The sequence below is a fragment of the Bos indicus x Bos taurus genome, chromosome 2 (genome assembly GCF_003369695.1).
Source record: "Bos indicus x Bos taurus breed Angus x Brahman F1 hybrid chromosome 2, Bos_hybrid_MaternalHap_v2.0, whole genome shotgun sequence".
In the NCBI taxonomy this organism is placed as follows: domain Eukaryota; kingdom Metazoa; phylum Chordata; class Mammalia; order Artiodactyla; family Bovidae; genus Bos; species Bos indicus x Bos taurus.
In genome coordinates this window covers 86,172,339-86,196,162 of record NC_040077.1, presented here as the reverse complement: position 1 = coordinate 86,196,162, position 23,824 = coordinate 86,172,339, and the positions used below count along the sequence as shown (strand labels likewise).

Below are 23,824 nucleotides of genomic sequence, written 5' to 3'. Positions count from 1 at the left end.
GGAAAGCAAAGCGATCGATCCCAAGTTGTGGTAAGTGAACGATCTATATTCCAAGGAATATATAGACGAGATTTCAGGCTGCTTCTTTAACATATTGGACAAATTTCAGGGGATTGTCTTTAAACAAAAAAATGCTTTGCAATTAGGGTGTATAGTAGTTAGTTACACTCCACTGTTTTCCACAATCAGGTCTCACTAATTGGATGGAATTGCTTCTTTGCTGCTCAGATGAATGGTCACAGTGTGTTATCCCGACTTATGTAGGTCCTTAAGCAAGTGTATGATTGCGTTCCACTAATAATAAATTAAGGAAAATAATTTTTATGAAATGCTTTACTTTTTAAAAAGATCCGTTTCATGGAAATCAATAAACTGACCATACATTCAAGTTTTAAATATTCTATTCAGCAATTTATATTATATTAGCTTAGCATATTTTTAAATAAACCATCAATATTAATAGTTGTGTATGCTAGCGTAAGTGTAGGTTTTTTTTTTTTATCTTTTTGACGTTATAGTTGACTTAACAATTGTTTTAGTTATCCACTGTACAGCACCGTGATCCAAGCTATAGATATACATTATTCCCCTGTTTTTTAATTTCTTTCCCATTTAGGTCACCCAACTAAGCATTTTGCAGTAGGTTCCTTGCTATACAGTGTTTCTTCACTTTTAGTGCGGTTTTTTGAAAGCCGTTCAGCTACAATATAAACTTGGGGGCCAGTTACAAATACAATTTAGCTTTAAGTTAATTGGTAAGGTTCTCCCTCTAGAGTTACACCTTACCCAAAACCATAGATAATTTTCCATCAAGGAAGTAGTTTAACACAGTAGCAAGCAGTCTCAAACTTCATAAAATTCTTCTTTTTAGACCCCTAGAGCCATCCCTTTTAATTATTTGATAATCTTGACTTTCTGTCTCGTTTTAACAGAGATAGAGATGTAAAATTGAGCTAGTGATTCTTCTATCAGAGAATGGTTTAATTTAATTTGTTTTCAAGTCTCTAATAGAAATCTTTGATGTTGATTCCATTTTGTGTTTATTGAAATGAGACTGTTGTACCTAGATTAACTCAGTATTTGCCATCATCCAATTTTAGCAAGCTTTAGGTTACCAACTAAAAATTATTTTTTTCTAAAGCAGTGAGGTACCTGTGGAACTCAAAGGTATTGCTCTACCATTAGGCGTGTCTTTTCTAGATATATATGTAAAGAAAAATTTTTTCTATGAATATTTAAAGTTTTCTTGTGGGCAAACACAGTTTGAACCAGAAAATGAAATTGCAATGAATTAGAGTGAATGCTGTAGGGAAAGGTGATGTGGGTCTGTTATGAGATTATTTTAATTGCCAGATATGCCAGACCATCTTTGTAGACATCTTATACATGATAGTCTAGTTATGACTCAATATTTTTTGTTATCATCATAAATGTCCGTATGTATTTTGACTACAGATAAAATGTCTAAAAACTTAAAGTTTTGTAGCCTCTCTGTTGTTACCACAAATTGAGTTCAGGTACTTTGTAAATATATTTCCTTTCTAAGACCTTAACTTTCTGATGACTATGCTCATTAACATAGAGTGATTGTATGACATAAAACAGCAAAATTCTTTAAAGCAATTATCCTTAAAATAAATTTTAAAATAAAAATAGAGTGACTGGTGGAAGCCAGCATAACCTAGTTCCATTGCCATGACTGTAGGCCTCTCTGAATCACAAGAACCAATAATAATATGCCCTTAGTATAGTTATAGGCATGCCTAGTACAGTTTTATCAAAAAATAGCTAACTAGAGAACAAGCTTTATTTGTAGTTTTAGAAAACTCAGCTTAAAATATTTTATTGCTATGTAATAATTTAACAACATAGTATTAACTCTGCATAAAGCAAAGTATTAATATTAATTTTAATAACCTAGTGATTTCATGCAGTTTTTATGATGACAGGCATCCTTATATCCATACTATTTAATTTGTGTTGCCTTTTCTGTCTCCAAAACAAGCAGAAGTTATTTCATCTTTTATCAATTAAAATGGGGTTTTTTGTGTTTATTTTTATACCATTAGACAAATGAAAATGATTAAGAAAATTTTTTTCCCAGTATGGATCTGTAAAAGAAGTGAAGATTGTAAATGACAGAGCTGGAGTTTCCAAAGGGTTAGTATCACTATAGGTAGTACACAGAATTAACAATTGTGTTTTTATTGGATTGCTACATTTTGTATTCTGCCTTACTTTGGTTCCTTTTTTTTTTTTTTAAGAAGGAAGTTGTAGTGAAGTTTGGCTGTTTTGTTGTTTTTTGGTGGGGAGGTGGGGCGTTGGTTGTGTTTGGGTTTTTTTGGCTGCACTGGTTCTTCATTTTTGTGCCTGGGCTTTCTCTAGTTGCAGCAAGCAGGGGCTCTAGGGTGCACAGGCTTCAGTAGTTGTGGTGCATAGGCTTAATTGCTTGACCACATGTGGAATCTTCCCAGACCAGGGATGGAACCCATGTCCCCTGAATTGGCAGGAGGATTCTTTACCATTGGACCACCAGGGAAGTCCTGATTCCATTTTTAAAAAGAGAGTTTCATGGCTGCTTTCTCCTTCCTTTTGATCTCCATGTGTTGGGGAGTGGGGCGTGGGTATTTTAGAGGAAAGAGGATGCTTTAATATTCCTTAATTTGTTGTAAAGTTATTCTTGCAAAGGCTGAGGGACCATTGATTGTTAGGTAGTAAGCACTTAATGTTGAGTAGCTGATGTCCTGTAGCCAAGGAACCAGAAACTAAAGGAATCTGATACTTTTGGAATTGTATACCTGCTTTAGACTAGAGAGAACTTAATTTGGAAAAGGCTGACACAAAAGAATGTCTGTAGCTTGTGCCTCAGAGACCTAACCAGGGGACTAATCTAAGAAATATAATCTTAGCGAGAATGATTTTTAATTGACAAATCAAGGAGAATGAAAATTAAAGAATAAAGCACTAGGATTTGGCTAGTAATGTCTGGTGACATTAGAGCTGTTTTAGTGAATTGGTATTTACAAAAGCCAAATATCAGAGAAGAAAAGGTAGTTTACATAGTGTACTCACTTGAGAAGTTTGATTGCAAAGTTAAAGAAATCAATGAATGATTATTTCTTGAAAAAGAGGCAATATATACATATTCATAGGCATAAAAGAAAGGACCAATAAGATGGGTAAAATATTAGTGGGAAACTACATGTAAATATGATAGGTGGACACTTCTAAAAAGATGAGATCCTGCAGAGATGATTAACAGATATAAACATATAATATAAACAAATCCTGCATATAAACAGACTTCTGAGCCCGACAAAAAATAATATGATGAAGTGAAATTGTACCACTTATATTTGGCTTAATGGAATTGTAATATCCATTTTTAAATCATTGAAAATAACACATAGCAGTGTAGACTGTATTTTATGCCTTTTCCACTGGGTGGTATATGTGTTCTACTAAAAAGTGTAAAAATACTTCTTTAGCCCTTGTTTAATACTTGAGCAAATAAAGAAATTCGTTTGTTGAAAAAGGAAATTCATATACAATACAGTAATTATGAATTGAATAAAATAGTAAATGTTTATTAATTACATGATACATAATTACTTATTAGTAATTATGAATTGGCACTTCCCTGGTGGTTTAGACAGTAAAGAATCTGCTTGCAATTCAGAAGACCTGGGTTCGATCCCTAAGTTGAAACAATCCCTTGGAGAAGGGAACAGCTACCCACTCCAATAATCTTAACTGGAGAATTCCATGGACAAAAGAGCTGGCAGGCTACAGTCCATGGGGTCACAAAGAGTCGGACACGACTGAGGAACTTAACGTACATACACAATTTGAGGAAAATAAAGTTGAGCATTACTCAAGAGAGTTTCCTAAAATTATCCAAATAGAGATTAAATTGGGGGGGGGGGATGTACTTTTATTTCTTTCATCCCTTTTTATCTACCTATTTTGTCTTTTTGGACAAGGCATATATTGTGTAATTCAGCTGTTAAAGAATCCATGTGCAATGCAGGAGACCCTGGTTTGATTCCTGGGTGGGGATGATACCCTGGAGAAGGGATAGATCACCACTTCAGTATTCTTGGGCTTCCCTGGTGACTCAGTTGGTGAAGAATCCACCTGCATTGCGGGAGACCTGGGTTCGATTCCTGGATTGGGAAGATCCCCTGGAGAAGGCAATGGCTACCCACTCCAATATTCTGGCCCAGAGAATTCCATGGACTGTAAAGTCTGTGGGTGCCTCAAAGAGTCGGAAACAGCTGAGCAACTTTCACTTCACTTATACTGTGTATTTGTATCTTGATCATATGATTTATACTCTGAAGATAACAATTATATATGAAAGCAGATATAAAACCTGGGTTGTATAATATTTTTAACTTATTTTATTTGGGAAATATACTAATAGTTACATTCTCAGTTTATATATGCTAACAATAGTAAATAATATGTGTACTCATTTACCAAGATAAAATATTTTATCATGTTCAATTTTAATTTTTTAAAGATTCTTTTTATACTTTGATTTCTATTGAAAGCAAACTTATGTCATTTTAAAAGGAGGTTACTGCTCTGGGCTGAAATTTATTGCACCCTAATTTGTAAACCAGAACACAAATCTCTCATGTTTTCCTGCCTTGCATACAGCTCTGGTCTGATACTGTTTTAAGATCCCTGGGTTGTTATTTTTTTTTTAGGCCTCTCCCTTTAAGAGGATAACCATGTTAAGCTGTGAACAATTCTCCTCTAAGTTTTGCATACTGGTACACCATAGAAAAATGTTCATTCCTACTGTGGCCCATTCTAAAAATATATATATTTAATCTTAGTATAATATCAATGTAATGTTCTACTATAATAATTAATGGATTTATTTAGGTATGGCTTCGTCACTTTTGAAACACAAGAAGATGCACAAAAAATTTTACAAGAGGTAAGATATTTTGGTGTATTTAACTTCATTTTTGGAACTCTTTACTTTGGTGTATTTAACTTAATTTTTGAAACTTCTTTCTTTGAAACTAATCCTTTAAGGCAGTGGTCCCCAACCTTTTTGGCACCAGAGACTAGTTTGGTGGCAACAGTTGTTCCACAGACCTGGGGGATATAGTTTGAGGATAATTCAAGTATGTTACATTTATTGTGCACTTTATTATTATTACATCAGCTCCACCCCAGATCATCAGGCATTGGATCCCAGAAGTTGGGGAACCCTGCTTTAAGGTATTAATTTAATAGTGGGGTTCTAGTACAATAACTGATTGCTAAAAAAGTTTATTTTCTTTGTATCTTGAGATTAACATTGGTCTCCAAAAAATAATTAAAAATTAAAGATAAATTTATCTACAGAAAAACAAATGCCAAATAATTGCATAAGTTTGGCTGTGAAATTATAACTTTCCACTTTATTTTCTTAAACTGAGAATTTAGGGATGTGTCTTTTCTGATGTGTTAATAGCACTTTGAATTCCTAAAAATGCTATGAATGTAGATTCCTAAAATGAGATTGCTGCTGCTGCTGCTAAGTCGCTTCAGTCGTGTCCGACTGTGTGCAACCCCATAGACTGCAGCCCACCAGGCTCCCCTGTCCCTGGGATTCTCCAGGCAAGAACACTGGAGTGGGTTGCCATTTCCTTCTCCAATGCATAAGAGTGAAAAGTGAAAGTGAAGTCGCTCAGTCGTGTCCGACTCTCAGCGACCCCATGGACTGTAGCCCACCAGGCTCCTCCGTCCATGGGATTTTCCAGGCAAGAGTACTGGAGTGGGGTGCCTTATCTGAGATTATTTCCCTCCTATGAAAAACTTATAAACAAAGAACATTCATAGAAAAAAAATCTAAACCCAGCAGTTCAGTATATAATAACTCTTAAGTTTGGCAAGTGTAGCATTTAATTTTTTAGGAAAAAATTTTATTTTAATTACATTTTATTAAGTCATATGCAGTCAGTTCTCATTATTTATAGTGGTTGTATTCTATAAAATCATCATAAACACTGAATTAGCAAATATTGAAGTGTGCTGCACCTAGAAAATACAGGGTTAGTTTCTCACGAACTTCTGTTTACAATATTTTCATCAGCCAATCAATATATAACTTTGTTTTATGTGTGCTTCTGTTTAAAGATTACATGTAACATTTTTGATTCATTAACATTGAACTCATGATCAACAGCACTAAACCCATGTGTGAATTAACCCAGCTAACACGTACTTTCTCTGCTAAAACACATGACAGTCTTTTTGCACTTGGGAACACTAGCCAGCACTTCAACACTACACTTGAGAGCCATCTTAAGTAGCAAAAATACTAACATAAGGCACAAAAATGTGAAAAACATGACAGTAAATAGAACATGAAAAGGACATTTGTTTACAGTATAAAAGCTGAAAAAAGAAAACAAAATGTCTCCCTGTTTAACCTCAGCTGGGACCACATGTGTAACAACTCAAATTGCCAAATGAGGAATTAGGGTCAGTACATTGGAACCAGGATTCACACCCAAATCTATTTTAATCCAAAGGCTTTGCACTTTCTACTATGCCTTGCTGTTTTCAAGGTGTGATAATAAAGTAATGTACTTTTTCTTATTTTAGGCTGAAAAACTTAATTACAAGGATAAGAAACTGAACATTGGCCCGGCAATAAGAAAGCAACAAGTAGGGATCCCTCGTATGTATTGAGAACTAATATATTTTTCAATATTTTTGCATGGTTCTTTTTCAAAATGTAAGACTATTAATAGAACTTCATTAAAGTATCAGGTTTCTTTGATTTAATAAAGTTATTTTAGCGAAGGTGGTAGGCAAATGAATATTTCTTTCCGCAAATTAAATACATTAACTTGTGGGATGGAGGAGGCTAGGGAAAATGTATATAAATAATAATGTTTAACTATATTCCAAATAGTTACATCTTTAAAGGAAAAATTGTATAGTTAAAATATAGTTTAAAATTATGAAAGAAATTAGAAGTAATTACTATTTTAAAGTTTTTCTAATACAGTAATTTAAAATTAGAATAAAATTACTAAAAGTAAAAATGTAAAATATCAGAAACTCTGGTTGTATGGTATATACTGTAACCCAACCATATGTATCATAATTATCAGAAGAAACAACCCCTAAAGCTTTAGGAATTGGCTAAGTGCCTTCCTCAAATTTCCAGAATACTTTGAACTTTTATTCTTTTTTCTCACTCTTCCCGTTTATTAAATTAGGCATCTTTATGGTTACCTTTTAACCTATAGTATTAAAATCTCTAACAGAATCTTTGGCTAGAAGGAGAAACTTTGCATAAAATTTGTAACTAGTGTCCATGTGTCCGTTTGGATGTTCAAAACATTATGTAGTTATTATACATCTGTTAACAAATTAATAGATTGTGCTCATTTGGACTGTTCTGCTTTTGACTTAGAAGTTAACAGAGATCAAATTTAATTTTGACCTAGTATTTGTTAATTTATAAGATAACTGACGTGTCCTTAGTAAATTGATACTCCAAAATGAAATGCACTAAATATGTCAGAATGCTGAATATTTCAGACTACTGCTGTTAGTTGTAAGAGTTAAGCTATAGCATATAATAACAATTCTTAATCCATTATCACCATCAGTAAAAAACAACTGGGAGTGTTCATAAAAACCTGTTTTATGCAGCCCACAGGTTGCTAAAAACAGAACATAAATCAGTACTATCCTGAATGCTTTCAAACAAATAGTTACTTAAGAACTGTTTAGCATAAAGGTCAACATTATGGGTTTTAATTATTTCATTTAATCTTTACAGCAACCTGTGAGGTATTGTTCTATTTTGTAAATAGAAAATACAGCTTATAAAGGCAAAGTCATTGTTTTAGAAACTAGGCGTGTACACGGATTATTACCTTTTTTTTCAAATCTGTCACCTATTTTCCATCTCTGTTACCAACATTCTAGTCCCAGCTACCCACTCTGCTTGCCTTAATTACTTGAAAAGCCTCCTAACTGATCTTTCTTTTTTTTTTTTTTCATTTTTTTTTTTCCTCTAATTTTATTTTATTTTTAAACTTTACATAATTGTATTAGTTTTGCCAAATATCAAAATGAATCCGCCACAGGTATACATGTGTTCCCCATCCCGAACCCTCCTCCCTCCTCCCTCCCCATACCATCCCTCTGGGCCGTCCCAGTGCACCAGCCCCAAGCATCCAGCATCATGCATCGAACCTGGACTGGCAACTCGTTTCCTACATGATATTTTACATGTTTCATTGCCATTCTCCCAAATCTTCCCACCCTCTCCCTCTCCCACAGAGTCCATAAGACTGTTCTATACATCATTGTCTCTTTTGCTGTCTCGTACACCGGGTTATTGTTACCATCTTTCTAAATTCCATATATATGCGTTAGTATACTGTATTTATGTTTTTCCTTCTGGCTTACTTCACTCTGTATAATAGGCTCCAGTTTCATCCACCTCATTAGAACTGATTCAAATGTATTCTTTTTAATGGCTGAGTAATACTCCATTGTGTATATGTACCACAGCTTTCTTATCCATTCATCTGCTGATGGACATCTAGGTTGCTTCCATGTCTTGGCTATTATAAACAGTGCTGCGATGAACATTGGGGTACACGTGTCTCTTTCCCTTCTGGTTTTCTCAGTGTGTATGCCCAGCAGTGGGATTGCTGGATCATAAGGCAGTTCTATTTCCAGTTTTTTAAGGAATCTCCACACTGTTCTCCATAGTGGCTGTACTAGTTTGCATTCCCACCAACAGTGTAAGAGGGTTCCCTTTTCTTCACACCCTCTCCAGCATTTATTATTTGTAGACTTTTGGATCGCAGCCATTCTGACTGGTGTGAAATGGTACCTCATAGTGGTTTTGATTTGCATTTCTCTGATAATGAGTGATGTTGAGCATCTTTTCATGTGTTTGTTAGCCATCTGTATGTCTTTTTTGGAGAAATGTCTATTTAGTTCTTTGGCCCATTTTTTGATTGGGTCGTTTATTTTTCTGGAGTTGAGCTGTAGGAGTTGCTTGTATATTTTTGAGATTAGTTGTTTGTCGGTTGCTTCATTTGCTATTATTTTCTCCCATTCTGAAGGCTGTCTTTTCACCTTGCTAATAGTTTCCTTTGATGTGCAGAAGCTTTTAAGGTTAATTAGGTCCCATTTGTTTATTTTTGCTTTTATTTCCAATATTCTGGGAGGTGGGTCATAGAGGATCCTGCTGTGATATATGTCGGAGAGTGTTTTGCCTATGTTCTCCTCTAGGAGTTTTATAGTTTCTGGTCTTACATTTAGATCTTTAATCCATTTTGAGTTTATTTTTGTGTATGGTGTTAGAAAGTGGTCCAGTTTCATTCTTTTACAAGTGGTTGACCAGATTTCCCAGCACCACTTGTTAAAGAGATTGTCTTTAATCCATTGTATATTCTTGCCTCCTTTGTCGAAGATAAGGTGTCCATATGTGCATGGATTTATCTCTGGGCTTTCTATTTTATTCCATTGATCCATATTTCTGTCTTTGTGCCAGTACCATACTGTCTTGATAACTGTGGCTTTGTAGTAGAGCCTGAAGTCAGGTAGGTTGATTCCTCCAGTTCCATTCTTCTTTCTCAAGATCGCTTTGGCTATTCGAGGTTTTTTGTATTTCCATATAAATTGTGAAATTATTTGTTCTAGCTCTGTGAAGAATACTGTTGGTAGCTTGATAGGGATTGCGTTGAATCTATAAATTGCTTTGGGTAGTATACTCATTTTCACTATATTGATTCTTCCAATCCATGAACATGGTATATTTCTCCATCTATTAGTGTCCTCTTTGATTTCTTTCACCAGTGTTTTATAGTTTTCTATATATAGGTCTTTAGTTTCTTTAGGTAGATATATTCCTAAGTATTTTATTCTTTCCGTTGCAATGGTGAATGGAATTGTTTCCTTAATTTCTCTTTCTGTTTTCTCATTATTAGTGTATAGGAATGCAAGGGATTTCTGTGTGTTGATTTTATATCCTGCAACTTTACTGTAGTCATTGATTATTTCTAGTAATTTTCTGGTGGACTCTTTAGGGTTTTCTATGTAGAGGATCATGTCATCTGCAAATAGTGAGAGTTTTACTTCTTCTTTTCCAATTTGGATTCCTTTTATTTCTTTTTCTGCTCTGATTGCTGTGGCCAAAACTTCCAATACTATGTTGAATAGTAATGGTGAAAGTGGGCACCCTTGTCTTGTTCCTGACTTTAGAGGAAATGCTTTCAATTTTTCACCATTGAGGATAATGTTCGCTGTGGGTTTGTCATATATAGCTTTTATTATGTTGAGGTATGTTCCTTCTATTCCTGCTTTCTGGAGAGTTTTTATCATAAATGGATGTTGAATTTTGTCAAAGGCTTTCTCTGCATCTATTGAGATAATCATATGGTTTTTATTTTTCAATTTGTTAATGTGGTGTATTACATTGATTGATTTGCGGATATTGAAGAATCCTTGCATCCCTGGGATAAAGCCCACTTGATCATGGTGTATGATCTTTTTAATGTGTTGTTGGATTCTGATTGCTAGAATTTTGTTAAGGATTTTTGCATCTATGTTCATCAGTGATATTGGCCTGTAGTTTTCTTTTTTTGTGGGATCTTTGTCAGGTTTTGGTATTAGGGTGATGGTGGCCTCATAGAATGAGTTTGGAAGTTTACCTTCCTCTGCAATTTTCTGGAAGAGTTTGAGCAGGATAGGTGTTAGCTCTTCTCTAAATTTTTGGTAGAATTCAGCTGTGAAGCCGTCTGGACCGGGGCTTTTGTTTGCTGGAAGATTTTTGATTACAGTTTCAATTTCCATGGTTGTGATGGGTCTGTTAAGATTTTCTATTTCTTCCTGGTCCAGTTTTGGAAAGTTGTACTTTTCTAAGAATTTGTCCATTTCTTCCACGTTGTCCATTTTATTGGCATATAATTGTTGATAGTAGTCTCTTATGATCCTTTGTATTTCTGTGTTGTCTGTTGTGATCTCTCCATTTTCGTTTCTAATTTTGTTGATTTGATTTTTCTCCCTTTGTTTCTTGATGAGTCTGGCTAATGGTTTGTCAATTTTATTTATCCTTTCAAAGAACCAGCTTTTGGTTTTGTTGATTTTTGCTATGGTCTCTTTTGTTTCTTTTGCATTTATTTCTGCTCTAATTTTTAAGATTTCTTTCCTTCTACTAACCCTGGGGTTCTTCATTTCTTCCTTTTCTAGTTGCTTTAGGTGTAGAGTTAGGTTATTTATTTGACTTTTTTCTTGTTTCTTGAGGTGTGCCTGTATTGCTATGAACTTTCCCCTTAGGACTGCTTTTACCGTGTCCCACAGGTTTTGGGTTGTTGTGTTTTCATTTTCATTCGTTTCTATGCAAATTTTGATTTCTTTTTTGATTTCTTCTGTGATTTGTTGGTTATTCAGCAGCGTGTTGTTCAGCCTCCATATGTTGGAATTTTTAATAGTTTTTCTCCTGTAATTGAGATCTAATCTTACTGCATTGTGGTCAGAAAAAATGCTTGGAATGATTTCTATTTTTTTGAATTTACCAAGGCTAGCTTTATGGCCCAGGATGTGATCTATCCTGGAGAAGGTTCCATGTGCGCTTGAGAAAAAGGTGAAATTCATTGTTTTGGGATGAAATGACCTATAGATATCAATTAGGTCTAACTGGTCTATTGTATCGTTTAAAGTTTGTGTTTCCTTGTTAATTTTCTGTTTAGTTGATCTATCCATAGGTGTAAGTGGGGTATTAAAGTCTCCCACTATTATTGTGTTATTGTTAATTTCTCCTTTCATACTTGTTAGCATTTGTCTTACGTACTGTGGTGCTCCTGTGTTGGGTGCATATATATTTATAATTGTTATCTCTTCTTCTTGGATTGATCCTTTGATCATTATGTAGTGACCTTCTTTGTCTCTTTTCACAGCCTTTGTTTTAAAGTCTATTTTATCTGATATGAGTATTGCTACTCCTGCTTTCTTTTGGTCCCTATTTGCATGGAAAATCTTTTTCCAGCCCTTCACTTTCAGTCTGTATGTGTCCCCTGTTTTGAGGTGGGTCTCTTGTAGACAACATATGTAGGGGTCTTGTTTTTGTATCCATTCAGCCAGTCTTTGTCTTTTGGTTGGGGCATTCAACCCATTTACATTTAAGGTAATTACTGATAAGTATGTTCCCGTTGCCATTTACTTTATTGTTTTGGGTTCGAGTTTATACACCGTTTTTGTGTTTCCTGTCTAGAGAATATCCTTTAGTATTTGTTGGAGAGCTGGTTTGGTGGTGCAGAATTCTCTCAGCTTTTGCTTGTCTGAAAAGCTTTTGATTTCTCCTTCATACTTGAATGAGATCCTTGCTGGGTACAATAATCTGGGCTGTAGGTTATTTTCTTTCATCATTTTAAGTATGTCTTGCCATTCCCTCCTGGCTTGAAGAGTTTCTATTGAAAGATCAGCTGTTATCCTTATGGGAATTCCCTTGTGTGTTATTTGTTGTTTTTCCCTTGCTGCTTTTAATATTTGTTCTTTGTGTTTGATCTTTGTTAATTTGATTAATATGTGTCTTGGGGTGTTTCTCCTTGGGTTTATCCTGTTTGGTACTCTCTGGGTTTCTTGGACTTGGGTGATTATTTCCTTCCCCATTTTAGGGAAGTTTTCCACTATTATCTCCTCAAGTATTTTCTCATGGTCTTTCTTTTTGTCTTCTTCTTCTGGAACCCCTATGATTCGAATGTTGTAGCGTTTAATATTGTCCTGGAGGTCTCTGAGATTGTCCTCATTTCTTTTAATTCGTTTTTCTTTTATCCTCTCTGATTCATTTATTTCTACCATTCTATCTTCTAATTCACTAATCCTGTCTTCTGCCTCTGTTATTCTACTATTTGTTGCCTCCAGAGTGTTTTTAATTTCACTTATTGCATTATTCGTTATATATTGACTCTTTTTTATTTCTTCTAGGTCCTTGTTAAACCTTTCTTGCATCTTCTCAATCCTTGTCTCCAGGCTATTTATCTGTGATTCCATTTTAGTTTCAAGATTTTGGATCAATTACACTATCATTATTCGGAATTCTTTATCAGGTAGATTCCCTATCTCTTCCTCTTTTGTTTGGTTTGGTGGGCATTTATCCTGTTCCTTTATCTGCTGAGTATTCCTCTGTCTCTTCATCTTGTTTAAATTGCTGAGTTTGGGGTGTCCTTTCTGTATTCTGGCAGTTTGTGGAGTTCTCTTTATTGTGGCATTTCCTCACTGTGTGTGGGTTTGTACAGGTGGCTTGTCAAGGTTTCCTGGTTAGGGAAGCTTGTGTCGGTGTTCTGGTGGGTGGAGCTGTATTTCTTCTCTCTGGAGTGCAATGAAATGTCCAGTAATGAGTTACGAGATGTCTATAGTTTTGGGGTGACTTTGGGCAGCCTGTATCTTGAAGCTCAGGGCTGTGTTCCTTTGTTGCTGGAGAATTTGCTTGGTATGTCTTGCCCTGGAACTTATTGGCCCTTGTGTGGTGCTTGGATTCAGTGTCGGTATGGAGGCATTTGATGAGCTCCTGTCAATGAATGTTCCTTGGAGTCAGGAGTTCCCTGGAGTCAGGGTTTGGACTTAAGTCTCCTGCTTCCGATTATCGGTCTTATTTTTACAGTAGTTTCAAAACTTCTCCTTCTATACAGCACCATTGATAAAACATCTACATTAAAGATGATAAGTTTCTCTACAGTGAGGGTCACTCAGAGAGGTTCACAGGGTTACATGGAGAAGAGAAGAGGGAGGAGGGAGTTAGAGGTGACCCAAATGAGATGAGGTAAATCAATAGTGGAGAGAGTGGGCTAGCCAGTAGTCACTTCCTTATGTGCACTCCACAACTGGACCACTCAGAGATGTTCACGGGGTTATACAGAGAAGAGAAGAAGGAGGAAGGTAACAGAGGTGGCCAGAAGGATAAAAGGGGGGAATGAAAAGGAGGGAGACAGATCCAGCCAGTAATCAGTTCCCTAAGTGTTCTCCACCGTCTGGAACACACAGAAATTCACAAAGTTGGGTAGAGTAGAGAGGGGTTAGGGAGGAGACACAGGCGACCTGGTGGAGAAAAAGGAGGGTCCAAAGGGAGAGAGAGCAGTCAAGCCAGTAATCTCACTCCCTAGTGAAAAATGGGTCCTGAAGATTGGGTCCTTATAGGTACAAAATTGGTAACAAATACATAAAAGCAAAAATTAAAAATCTAGAGTAGAGTTTGGAATTTCAAAAATACGATGTTAAAGAAAAGAAGAAGGAAAAGAAAGAGAGAAAGAACGAACAAACAAAAACAAACAAGGTCGCGAAAATTATAGAGAAAGTACAGGTACAAAATTGATAACTAATACCAGAAAGCGAAAATTAAAAATCTAGAGTAGAGTTTGGAATTTCAAAAATACGATGTTAAAGAAAAGAAGAAGGAAAAGAAAGAGAGAAAAAACGAACAAACAAAAACAAACAAGGTCGCGAAAATTATAAAGAAAGTACAAGTACAAAATTGATAACTAATACCAGAAAGCAAAAATTAAAAATCTAGAGTAGAGTTTGGAATTTCAAAAATACAATGTTAAAAAAAAAAAAAAAGAAGAAGAAGAAAAATAAAGAGAGAAAACAAACAAACAAATACAAACAATGTCACAAAAATTATAAAGAAAATACAGGTACAAAATTGATATCAAATACCAAAAAGCATAAATTAAAAATCTAGAGTAAAGTTTGGAATTTCAGATATACAATGTTATATAAAAGAAGAAGAGAAAGAAACAGAGAAGAAGGAAAAAAAAAAAAAAAAAGTCACAGAAATTATATAAAAAAAACTATAGGTACAAAATTGATAACATATACCAAAAAGCGAAAATTAAAAATCTAGAGTAGAGTTTAGAATTTCAAAAATACAATGTTAAAGAAAAGAAGAAAAAAACAAAAACAAACAAAAAAAAACAAGGTCAAAAAATTATAAAATATATATATATGAAGTTTGCTGAAGAAGAAAAAAATAGGGTCTTTTTTTTTTTTTTTTTTTTTGCAAAGTAATAGGATATAAAGGTGAAAATTAAAGGAACAATAGAGGACTTAAAATTTATTTTTTTTTAATTAAAAAAAAAGAAAGAATGATCGTAAAAATAATAAAAATATATCTAGGACTTTTTTTTTTTTTTTTTTTTTTGTGGGTGTTGTGGGTTCAGTTCATTTTTGGCTAGTTCCTTGGTCAGATTTATATTTCTCAAGATCTATAGGCCCCTTCCTATGTAGTCTGTAGTAACCACAGGGTTTTGATCTATTGCCTGTAGCTTCCAAGGCGTTTCCCTCTGTTACATCTTCTTCTGTTTGCTAGTCTCTTCAGTATCTGGTTTCCGCCCTGACTCAAAGGGCACGGTGGAGGACACTTTTTTTTTTTTTTTTTAGGCTTACTTGTTCAGTCGCGCTGTGGGGAGAGAGGGAGGGATGCTGCAAACAAATAACACTGGCGTGGGCTCGCAGTGCCTCAGCCACCCTGGGTCTGCCCCAGCTCACGGCGCGTGTAGCCTCCCTGTCCACACTGCTCGGACTCTAGGTTGTTCCGCCGGGAACAGTCCGAGGCTGGCCCTGGGCTGCATGCACCTCCCAGGTCCAAGCCGCTCAGGTTCAGGCACTCGGGTAGTCCTCAGAGGCGCAGACTCAGTTGGGCCTGCGTTTTGTGCTCTTCCCAGGTCCGAGCGCCAATTTGCTCTTCCCAGGCGAGCGCCAATGCTGCGACTTATCGCCTCCCCGCCGCTCGGTTATCTGGATGTAAAACCGGCGCACCTTCTCAGGCAGATGTTGACCGTCCAGACCCCCAAGAAGTTTTAGTTAGCAAAGAAGCCTGCTTACAATTTTATAGATAATGTCTCTCTCGGGCTGCGATTGCCCCCTTCCGGCTCTGGCTGCCTGTCACCGGAGGGGGAAGGTCTGCAGCCGGCTATCTCTGTTCAGTCCTTTGTTCCATGCGCGGGCCTGGCGGTCTTAGGTTAGGGCTGGCTTTTCGCGTGGTAGGTATCCCACAGTCTGGTTTGCTAGCCCAAATTATTTCGCTCAGATAGCGCTCAGGGTATTCAGGCCAGATTCTTACTCTCAGCGATGCAGCCCGCGCCGCGCCTCCCTGCCCAGCCCCGGTTTGCTAATGGCGGATGCAGGCGTCTGCGCTGCTTCTCTGCTGGGGGAGTTACCGTAGGGCTCGCAATCTGCGAGTTTTAAATTGTTTATTTATTTTTTCTCCCTGTTATGTTGCCCTCTGTGCTTCCAAAGCTCGGCACAGATTCGGCAGTGAGAAGGTTTCCTGATGTTTGGAAACTTCTCTCTTTTTAAGATTCCCTTCCCGGGACGGAACTCCGTCCCTCCCTCTTTTGTCTCTTTTTTTTTTTGTTTTTAATATTTTTTCCTACCTCCTTTCGAAGAGTTGGGTTGCTTTTCTGGGTGCCTGATGTCCTCTGCCGGCATTCAGAAGTTGTTTTGTGGAATTTACTCGACGTTTAAATGCTCTTTTGATGAATTTGTGGGGGAGAAAGTGTTCTCCCCGTCCTACTCCTCATCCATCTTGGCTCCTCCCTCCCTAACTGATCTTTCTGAATCCAGTTTTGCTATCAGTACTTTACCACCCATCACACATAAGGCAGCCAGAGTGATCTTTCAAACATGCCCATCTTATCATGTTATTCTCTGCTTATTTTGAGCTGTTCTTATCTTTTCCATGCTTTAATCATTTAGCCATCCTTCATTCCAGAACATAACCATATTTCTGATGCACTGTTTTCTTCACCTACAGTGACTTTGCCATCCCATTCATTCTTTAAAACTCAGCCCAAATATCAATTTCCTCACAATTACTAGACATACAATATATAATGTTCAGTGTTGTACCCTGTACTGCTGCTGCTGCCAAGTTGCTTCAGTTGTGTCCAACTCTGTGCGACCCCATAGACGGCAGCCCACCAGGCTCCCCCGTCCCTGGGATTCTCCAGGCAAGAACACTGGAGTGGGTTGCCATTGCCTTCTCCAGTGCATGAAAGTGAAAAGTGAAAGTGAAGTCGCTCAGTCGTGTCCGACTCTTTGCAACCCCACGGACTGTAGCCTACCAGGTTCCTCCGTCCATGGGATTTTCCAGCCAAGAGTACTGGAGTGGGGTGCCATTGCCTTCTCCAGTACCCTATACTACCCAATATAATAACCTGTACTACCTATACTGCCTTTTGTATTTATCAAAATATAATTAGTTGTGTAATTAGCTAATGACTGTCTTCCTTACCAGACCCTAACCTCTGTGAAGACAGAGACCATAGCATGCTCAATTTTTTTCTTGTTTCTTTTTGGCTCTATCACTAAGGCCTAGTCCAATGCATTATAATAATAATCACTCAAAATTTCTTTATTTAACTGTGGTACTTAAATTAAGAATAAAAATTTCTTTATTTAATTGTGGTACCTAAAAGGTGATCTTTGGAGGGAATTCCACGGACCTTCCAAATTGCATGCAAAATTTTGTTTGAATATATATATATACATTTGTGAAAAGGGTCTTTGGCTTTCATCAGATTCTCAAGAGAATAAGAACCACTAAAATATGCTGTAATAATACTGGATGAAATGTCGTGAAAATATGAGCTGAGTAGTAGTGCTACTTAGAGTAGAAGGCTAGTGCTGCTGTCAGTGTGGTTTGCAGCCACCAATAGTTAACTTGGGCTCTGTCAAAATATAGTTTCTCAGGCCCCATCCCAGGTCTCTTGAATCAAAAATCTCTTGAAATGGGGACCTGAAGTTTGTATTTTAACAAGCTGTCTAGCTTGTTATAATGAATTTAAAATTTTGAGACACACTAGGACGGAGAAGGCAATGGCACCCCACTCCAGTACTCTTGCCTGGAAAATCCCATGCACGGAGGGGCCTGGTAGGCTGCAGTCCATGGGGTCGCTAAGAGTCGGACACGACTGAGCAACTTCACTTTCACTTTTCACTTTCATGCATTGGAGAAGGAAATGGCAACCTACTCCAGTGTTCTTGCCTGGAGAATCCCAGGAATGGGGGAGCCTGGTGGGCTGCCGTCTATGGGATCGCACAGAGGTGGACACGACTAAAGCAACTTAGCAGCAGCAGCAGCAGTATAGTGGAAGGAGGATTGCCACCTCAGTAATTTATGTAACCTATTAGTCAAGGACTTAAATCTGACTTGGCACATAAAATTTTTAAAGTCTTCTCCTGACAAAAAGGACTTTTTTTATTTTGTGGGGAAGAGTATATGTAACTTGACCTGGGAAAAGAAATGAGGACCCAGAATTAGCAACATGAAGGTCTGTGGTCATGTTTGCAACAACAGCAATTGTAGCAAAGGTAGACTAGAGAGTAAAATACAGCCATAGCATAAGTGAGTACTTGCTGATAGTAGATCCTAAGAATTTTTAAGGTAGAACAAGTATTTTGTCCAGTTTCACTGCCTCCATCTTCTTTGGGCTTTTACAAATAGATGGTCTTACTGAGATCTTAGGGACTTTGCTACAGTGTCAGTAGTCTTTAGGTAACTCTAAATTATATGTAGTTTATATTTGTAAAAATAAGTACTTTGCTGATAATAATCTCAATTGTAAAGTTCTCTATTTCATTATACTACTTTAAAACCAGAATTAAGTTGGTGTTGAACAGGGAGGCCTGGCGTGCTGCGATTCATGGGGTCACAAAGAGTCGGACACGACTGAGCGACTGATCTGATCTGATCTGATTAAACTTGTTTCTTTTTATTTACCATAAGCTACAAAAGCTCTAAGGGTAGTAAGTTTGAAAATAAATGCTTCAAAGATACTTTAATATATGGGATGTTTAAAGAATTTTTAATACTCAGTTTTTACTATAGCTATATTTGTGTAAAGAGAAACATTTTTCAGTGTTCAGAAATTACATTTTTAAATGTTAAACTGAACGTTTCAATTATTACTATTTCCTTTTTGTTTTAGGTTCCAGTATAATGCCAGCAGCTGGAACAATGTATCTAACAACTTCAACTGGATATCCTTACACTTATCATAATGGTGTTGCTTATTTTCATACTCCAGAGGTTACTTCTGTCCCACCACCTTGGCCTGTAAGTAATTTCATTTTAAAAGGGTTTTCATCTGTTGCTATTAAATTTTTATTTCTGAAATATTTCAGCCACAGACAAATATAATAAAGTGACAGCCATGTAACTACCGCTCATTTTTTTTCATTAGTCTCTATTTAAGGATGGTTTTCCGTACTCTGTTCTTTAGCTGGCAAGATTTTGTTGTTGTTCAGTCGTTCAGTCATGTCTGACTCTTTGCAACCCCATGAACTGCAGCAGGTCCCTGTCTTTCACTGTCTCCCAGAGTTTGCTCAAACTCATGTCCATTGAATCTGTAGTGCCATTCAACCATATCATTTTCTGTTGCCCCATTCTCTTCCTGCCCTCAATTTTTCCAAGCGCCAGGGTCTTTTCCAGTAAGTTGGCTCTTCCCATCAGGTGGTCAGAGGATTGGAGTTTCAGCATCAGTCCTTCCAATGAATATTGAAGGTTGATTTCCTTTAGGATTGACTGGTTTGATCTCCTTCTTGTCCAAGGGACTCTCAAGAGTCTTCTCCAACACTGCAATTCAAAAGCATCAATTCTTCAGTGCTCAGCCTTCTTTATACTCCAGCTCGCACATCCTTACATTACTGGAAAAACCATAGCTTTGACAAACAGACCTTAGCTGGCAAAGTGATGTCTCTCTTTTAATATGCTGTCTAAGTTTGTCATAGCCTTGCTATCTAGATTTATCATAGCCTTCCTTCCAAGGAGCAAGTGCCTTTAAATTTCATGACTGCAATCACCATTCACAGTGATTTTGGAGCCCAAGAAAGTAAAATGTGTCAGTGCTTCCACTTTTTCCCCCTTCTGTTAGCCTTGATGTGATGGAACTGGATGCCATGATCTTAGTTTTTTGAAGGTTGAGTTTTAAACCAACTTTTTCACTCCCTTCTTTCACCCTCATCAAGAGGTTCTTTAGTTCCTCTTTGCTTTCTACCATTAGAGTGGTATCATCTGCATATCTGAGGTTGTTGATATTTCTTCCAGCAGTCCTGATTCCAACTTGTGATTCATCCAGCAAGGCTTTCGCATGGTATACTCTGCATATAAGTTAAATAAGCAGGGTGACAATATACAGCCTTGACATACTCCTTTCCCAATTTTGAACCAGTCCATGTTTCCATGTCCAGTTCTAACTGTTGTTTCTTGACCCCCATACATGTTTCTTAGGAGACAGGTAAGGTGGTCTGATATTCTCATCTCTTTAAGAATTTTCTACAGTTTATTGTGGAAACAAACATCCACAGAAGTACATGTTTTTCTGAAATTCCCTTCCTTTCTCCATGATCCAGCAAATGTTGGCAATTTGACCTCTGTTTACCCTGCCTTTTCTAAACCCATCGTGTACACCTGGAAATTCTCGATTCACATAGTGTTGAGGCCTAACTTGAAGGATTTTGAACATATCCTTACTAGCATGTGAAATGAGTATAATTGTATGGTAGTTTGAACATTCTTCAGCACTGCCCTTCTTTGGGATTGGAATGAAAACAGACATTTTCCAACCCTGTGGCCACTGCTGAGTTTTCCAAATTTGCTGGCATATTCAGTGCAGCACTTTAACACCGTCATCTTTTAGGATTTGAAGTAGCTCAGCTGGAATTCCATCACCTCCACTAGCTTTGTTTGCAGTGATACTTCCTAAGGCACACTTGATTTCGCACTCCAGGATGTCTGGCTCTAGGTGAGTGACCACAGCACCATGGTTACCCTGATCATGAAGACCTTTTTCATATAGTTCTTCTGTGTATTCTTGCAATCTCTTCTTAATCCCTTCTGCTTGTATTAGGTCCTCATCATTTCTGTCCTTTATCATGCCCATACTTGGATGAAATGTTCCTTTGATATCTCCAGATTTCTTGAAGAGATCTCTAGTCTTTCCCATTCTATTGTTTCTCTCTACTTCTTTGCATTGTTCATTGAAGAAGGCCTTTTATCTCTCCTTGTTACTCTCTGGAAATCTGCATTCACTGGAAAATATCTTTCACTTTCTCCTTTGCCTTTCTCTTTTTTTCTTTTCTCAGCTATTTGTAAGGCCTCTTCAGACAACCATTTTGCCTTCTTGCATTTCTGTTTCTTTGGGATGGTTTTGGTCACCAGATGATAAATATGCTGTCTAGGTTTTTCATAGCTTTTCTTCCAAGGATCAGGCATTTTTTAAATTAATGGCTGAAGTCAACATCCACAGTGATTTTGGAGCCCAAGAAAATCAAGTCTGGCCCAGTTTCCATTGTTTCCCATCTATTTGCCTTGAAAGGAACTAAAAAGCCTCTTGATGAAAGTGAAAGTGGAGAGTAAAAAAGTTGGCTTAAAGCTCTCAACATTCAGAAAACAAAGATCATGGCATCCGGTCCCATCACTTCATGGGAAATAGATGGAGAAACAGTGGAAACAGTGTCAGACTTTACTTTTGGGGGCTCCAAAATCACTGCAGATGGCGACTGCAGCCATGAAATTAAAAGACGCTTACTCCTTGGAAGGAAAGTTATGACCAACCTAGATAGCATATTCAAAAGCAGAGACATTACTTTGCCAACAAAGGTCTGTCTAGTCAAGGCTATGGTTTTTCCTGTGGTCATGTATGGATGTGAGAGTTGGACTGTGAAGAAGGCTGAGCGCCGGAGAATTGATGCTTTTGAACTGTGGTGTTGGAGAAGACTCTTGAGAGTCCCTTGGACTGCAAGGAGATCCAAGCAGTCCATTCTGAAGGAGATGAGCCCTGGGATTTCTTTGGAAGGAATGATGCTAAAGCTGAAACTCCAGTACTTTGGCCACCTCATGCAAAGAGTTGACACATTGGAAAAGACTCTGATGCTGGGAGGGATTGGGGGCAGGAGGAGAAAGGGACGACAGGATGAGATGGCTGGATGGCATCACTGACTGGATGGACGTGAGTCTGAGTGAACTCTGGGAGATGGTGATGGACAGGGAGGCCTGGCGTGCTGCGATTCATGGGGTTGCAAAGAGTCGGACATGACTGAGCGACTGAACTGAACTGAATGAGACTGGATGCCATGATCATAGTTTTTTGAATGTTGAGTTTTAAGCCAGGATTTCAGACTCCTCATCCACTTTCATCAAGAGGCTCTTTGGTTCCTCTTTGCTTTCTGCCATAAGAGTGGTATCATCTGCATATCTGAGGTTATTGATATTTTCCCTAGCAATCTTGATTCCAGTTTGTGCATCATCCAGCCCAGCATTTCGCGTGATGTACTGCATATGTTAGATAAGAAGAGTGACAATATACAGCCTTGACGTACTCCTTTCCCAATTTGGAACCAGTCTGTTCCATGTCCAGTTGTAACTGTTGCTTCTTGTCCTACATATAGGTTTCTCAGGAGGCAAATAAGGTGGTCTGGTATTCCCATTTCTTTAAGAATTTTCCACATTTATGATCTACACAGTCAAAGGCTTTAGCATAGTCAGTGAAGCAGAATTAGATGTTTTTCTGGAATTCTCGCTTTTTTTATGTTTCAATGGATGTTGGCAGTTTGGTCTCTGATTCCTCTGCATTTTCTAAATCCAGCTTGTACATCTGGAAGTTCTCAGTTCACATCCTGTTGAAGCCTAGCTTGAAGGATTTTGACCATTACCTTGCTAGCTTGTGAAATGAGTGCAGTTGTGCGGTAGTTTGAACATTCTTTGGCATTGCCATTCTTTGTGATTGGAATGAGAACTGACCTTTTCCAGTCCTTTGGCCACTGCTGAGTTTTCCAAATTGGCTGGCATATTCAGTGCAACACTTTAACACCATCATCTTTTAGGATTTGAAGTGCCTCAGCTGGAATTTGATCACCTCCACTAGCTTTGTTTGTAGTGATACTTCCTAAGGCCCACTTGATTTCGCACTCCAGGATGTATGGCTCTAGGTGAGTGATCACACCATTGTGGTTATCTGGGTCATTAAGATCTTTTTGTGTATAGTTCTGTGTTTTCTTACCACCTTTTCTTAATCTCCTCTGCTTCTGTTAGGTTCATACCATTTCTGTCCTTTATTTTTGCATAAAATGTTCCCTTGGTATCTCTAATTTTCTTGAAGAGATCTCTAGTCTTTCCTGTTCTGTTATTTTCTTCTATTTGTTTGCATTGTTCACTTAGGAAGGCTTTCTTATCTTTCCTTGCTGTTCTTTGGAGCTCTCCATTAAGATGAATACATCTTTCCTTTTCTCCTTCGCTTTTCTTTTTTCTCAGCTATTTGTAAGATCTCCTCAGACAACCATTTTGCCTTTTTGTATTTCTTTTTCTTGGGGCTCATAGGGTGGTGTCATCTGCATGTGCTGTGTTGTGTTTAGTCTCTCAGCCATGTCCAGCTCTTTGTGACCCTATGGACTGTAGCCTGCCAAGCTCCTCTGTCCATGGGTATTCTCCAAGCAAGAATACTGAATTGGTTTGCCAAGCCCTCCTCCATGGAATCTTCCCAGCCCAGGGATCGAACCCAGGTCTGCCCCATTTGCAGGTGGATTCTTTACTGACTGAGCCACCAGTGAAGCCTACGAATACTGGAGTAGGTAGCCTATTGCTTCTCCAGGGGATCTTCCTGACCCAGGAATCAAACCTGAGTCTCCTGCATTGCAGTCTGATTCTTTAGCAGCTGGTTATCTGCATATCTGAGGTTATTGGTATCTCTCCCGGCAGTCTTGATTCCAGCTTGTGATTCATTCAGCCCAGCATTTCACATGATGTACTCTGCATATAAGTTATATAAGCAGGGTGACAATATAC

At 37.6% G+C, this 23,824-nt stretch overlaps 1 protein-coding gene across 1 annotated transcript in view; it reads left to right on the top strand.

Annotated features, from left to right (window-relative positions):
* Nucleotides 1–23,824, top strand: part of BOLL (boule homolog, RNA binding protein) — a 73,807-nt gene that overhangs the window by 10,494 nt on the left and 39,489 nt on the right. The window contains exons 4-6 of the mRNA XM_027563788.1: nucleotides 4,897–4,951; nucleotides 6,613–6,688; nucleotides 18,972–19,099. Coding sequence (XP_027419589.1) covers nucleotides 4,897–4,951; nucleotides 6,613–6,688; nucleotides 18,972–19,099 — 259 coding nt within the window. The remainder of the gene's footprint in view (nucleotides 1–4,896; nucleotides 4,952–6,612; nucleotides 6,689–18,971; nucleotides 19,100–23,824) is intronic.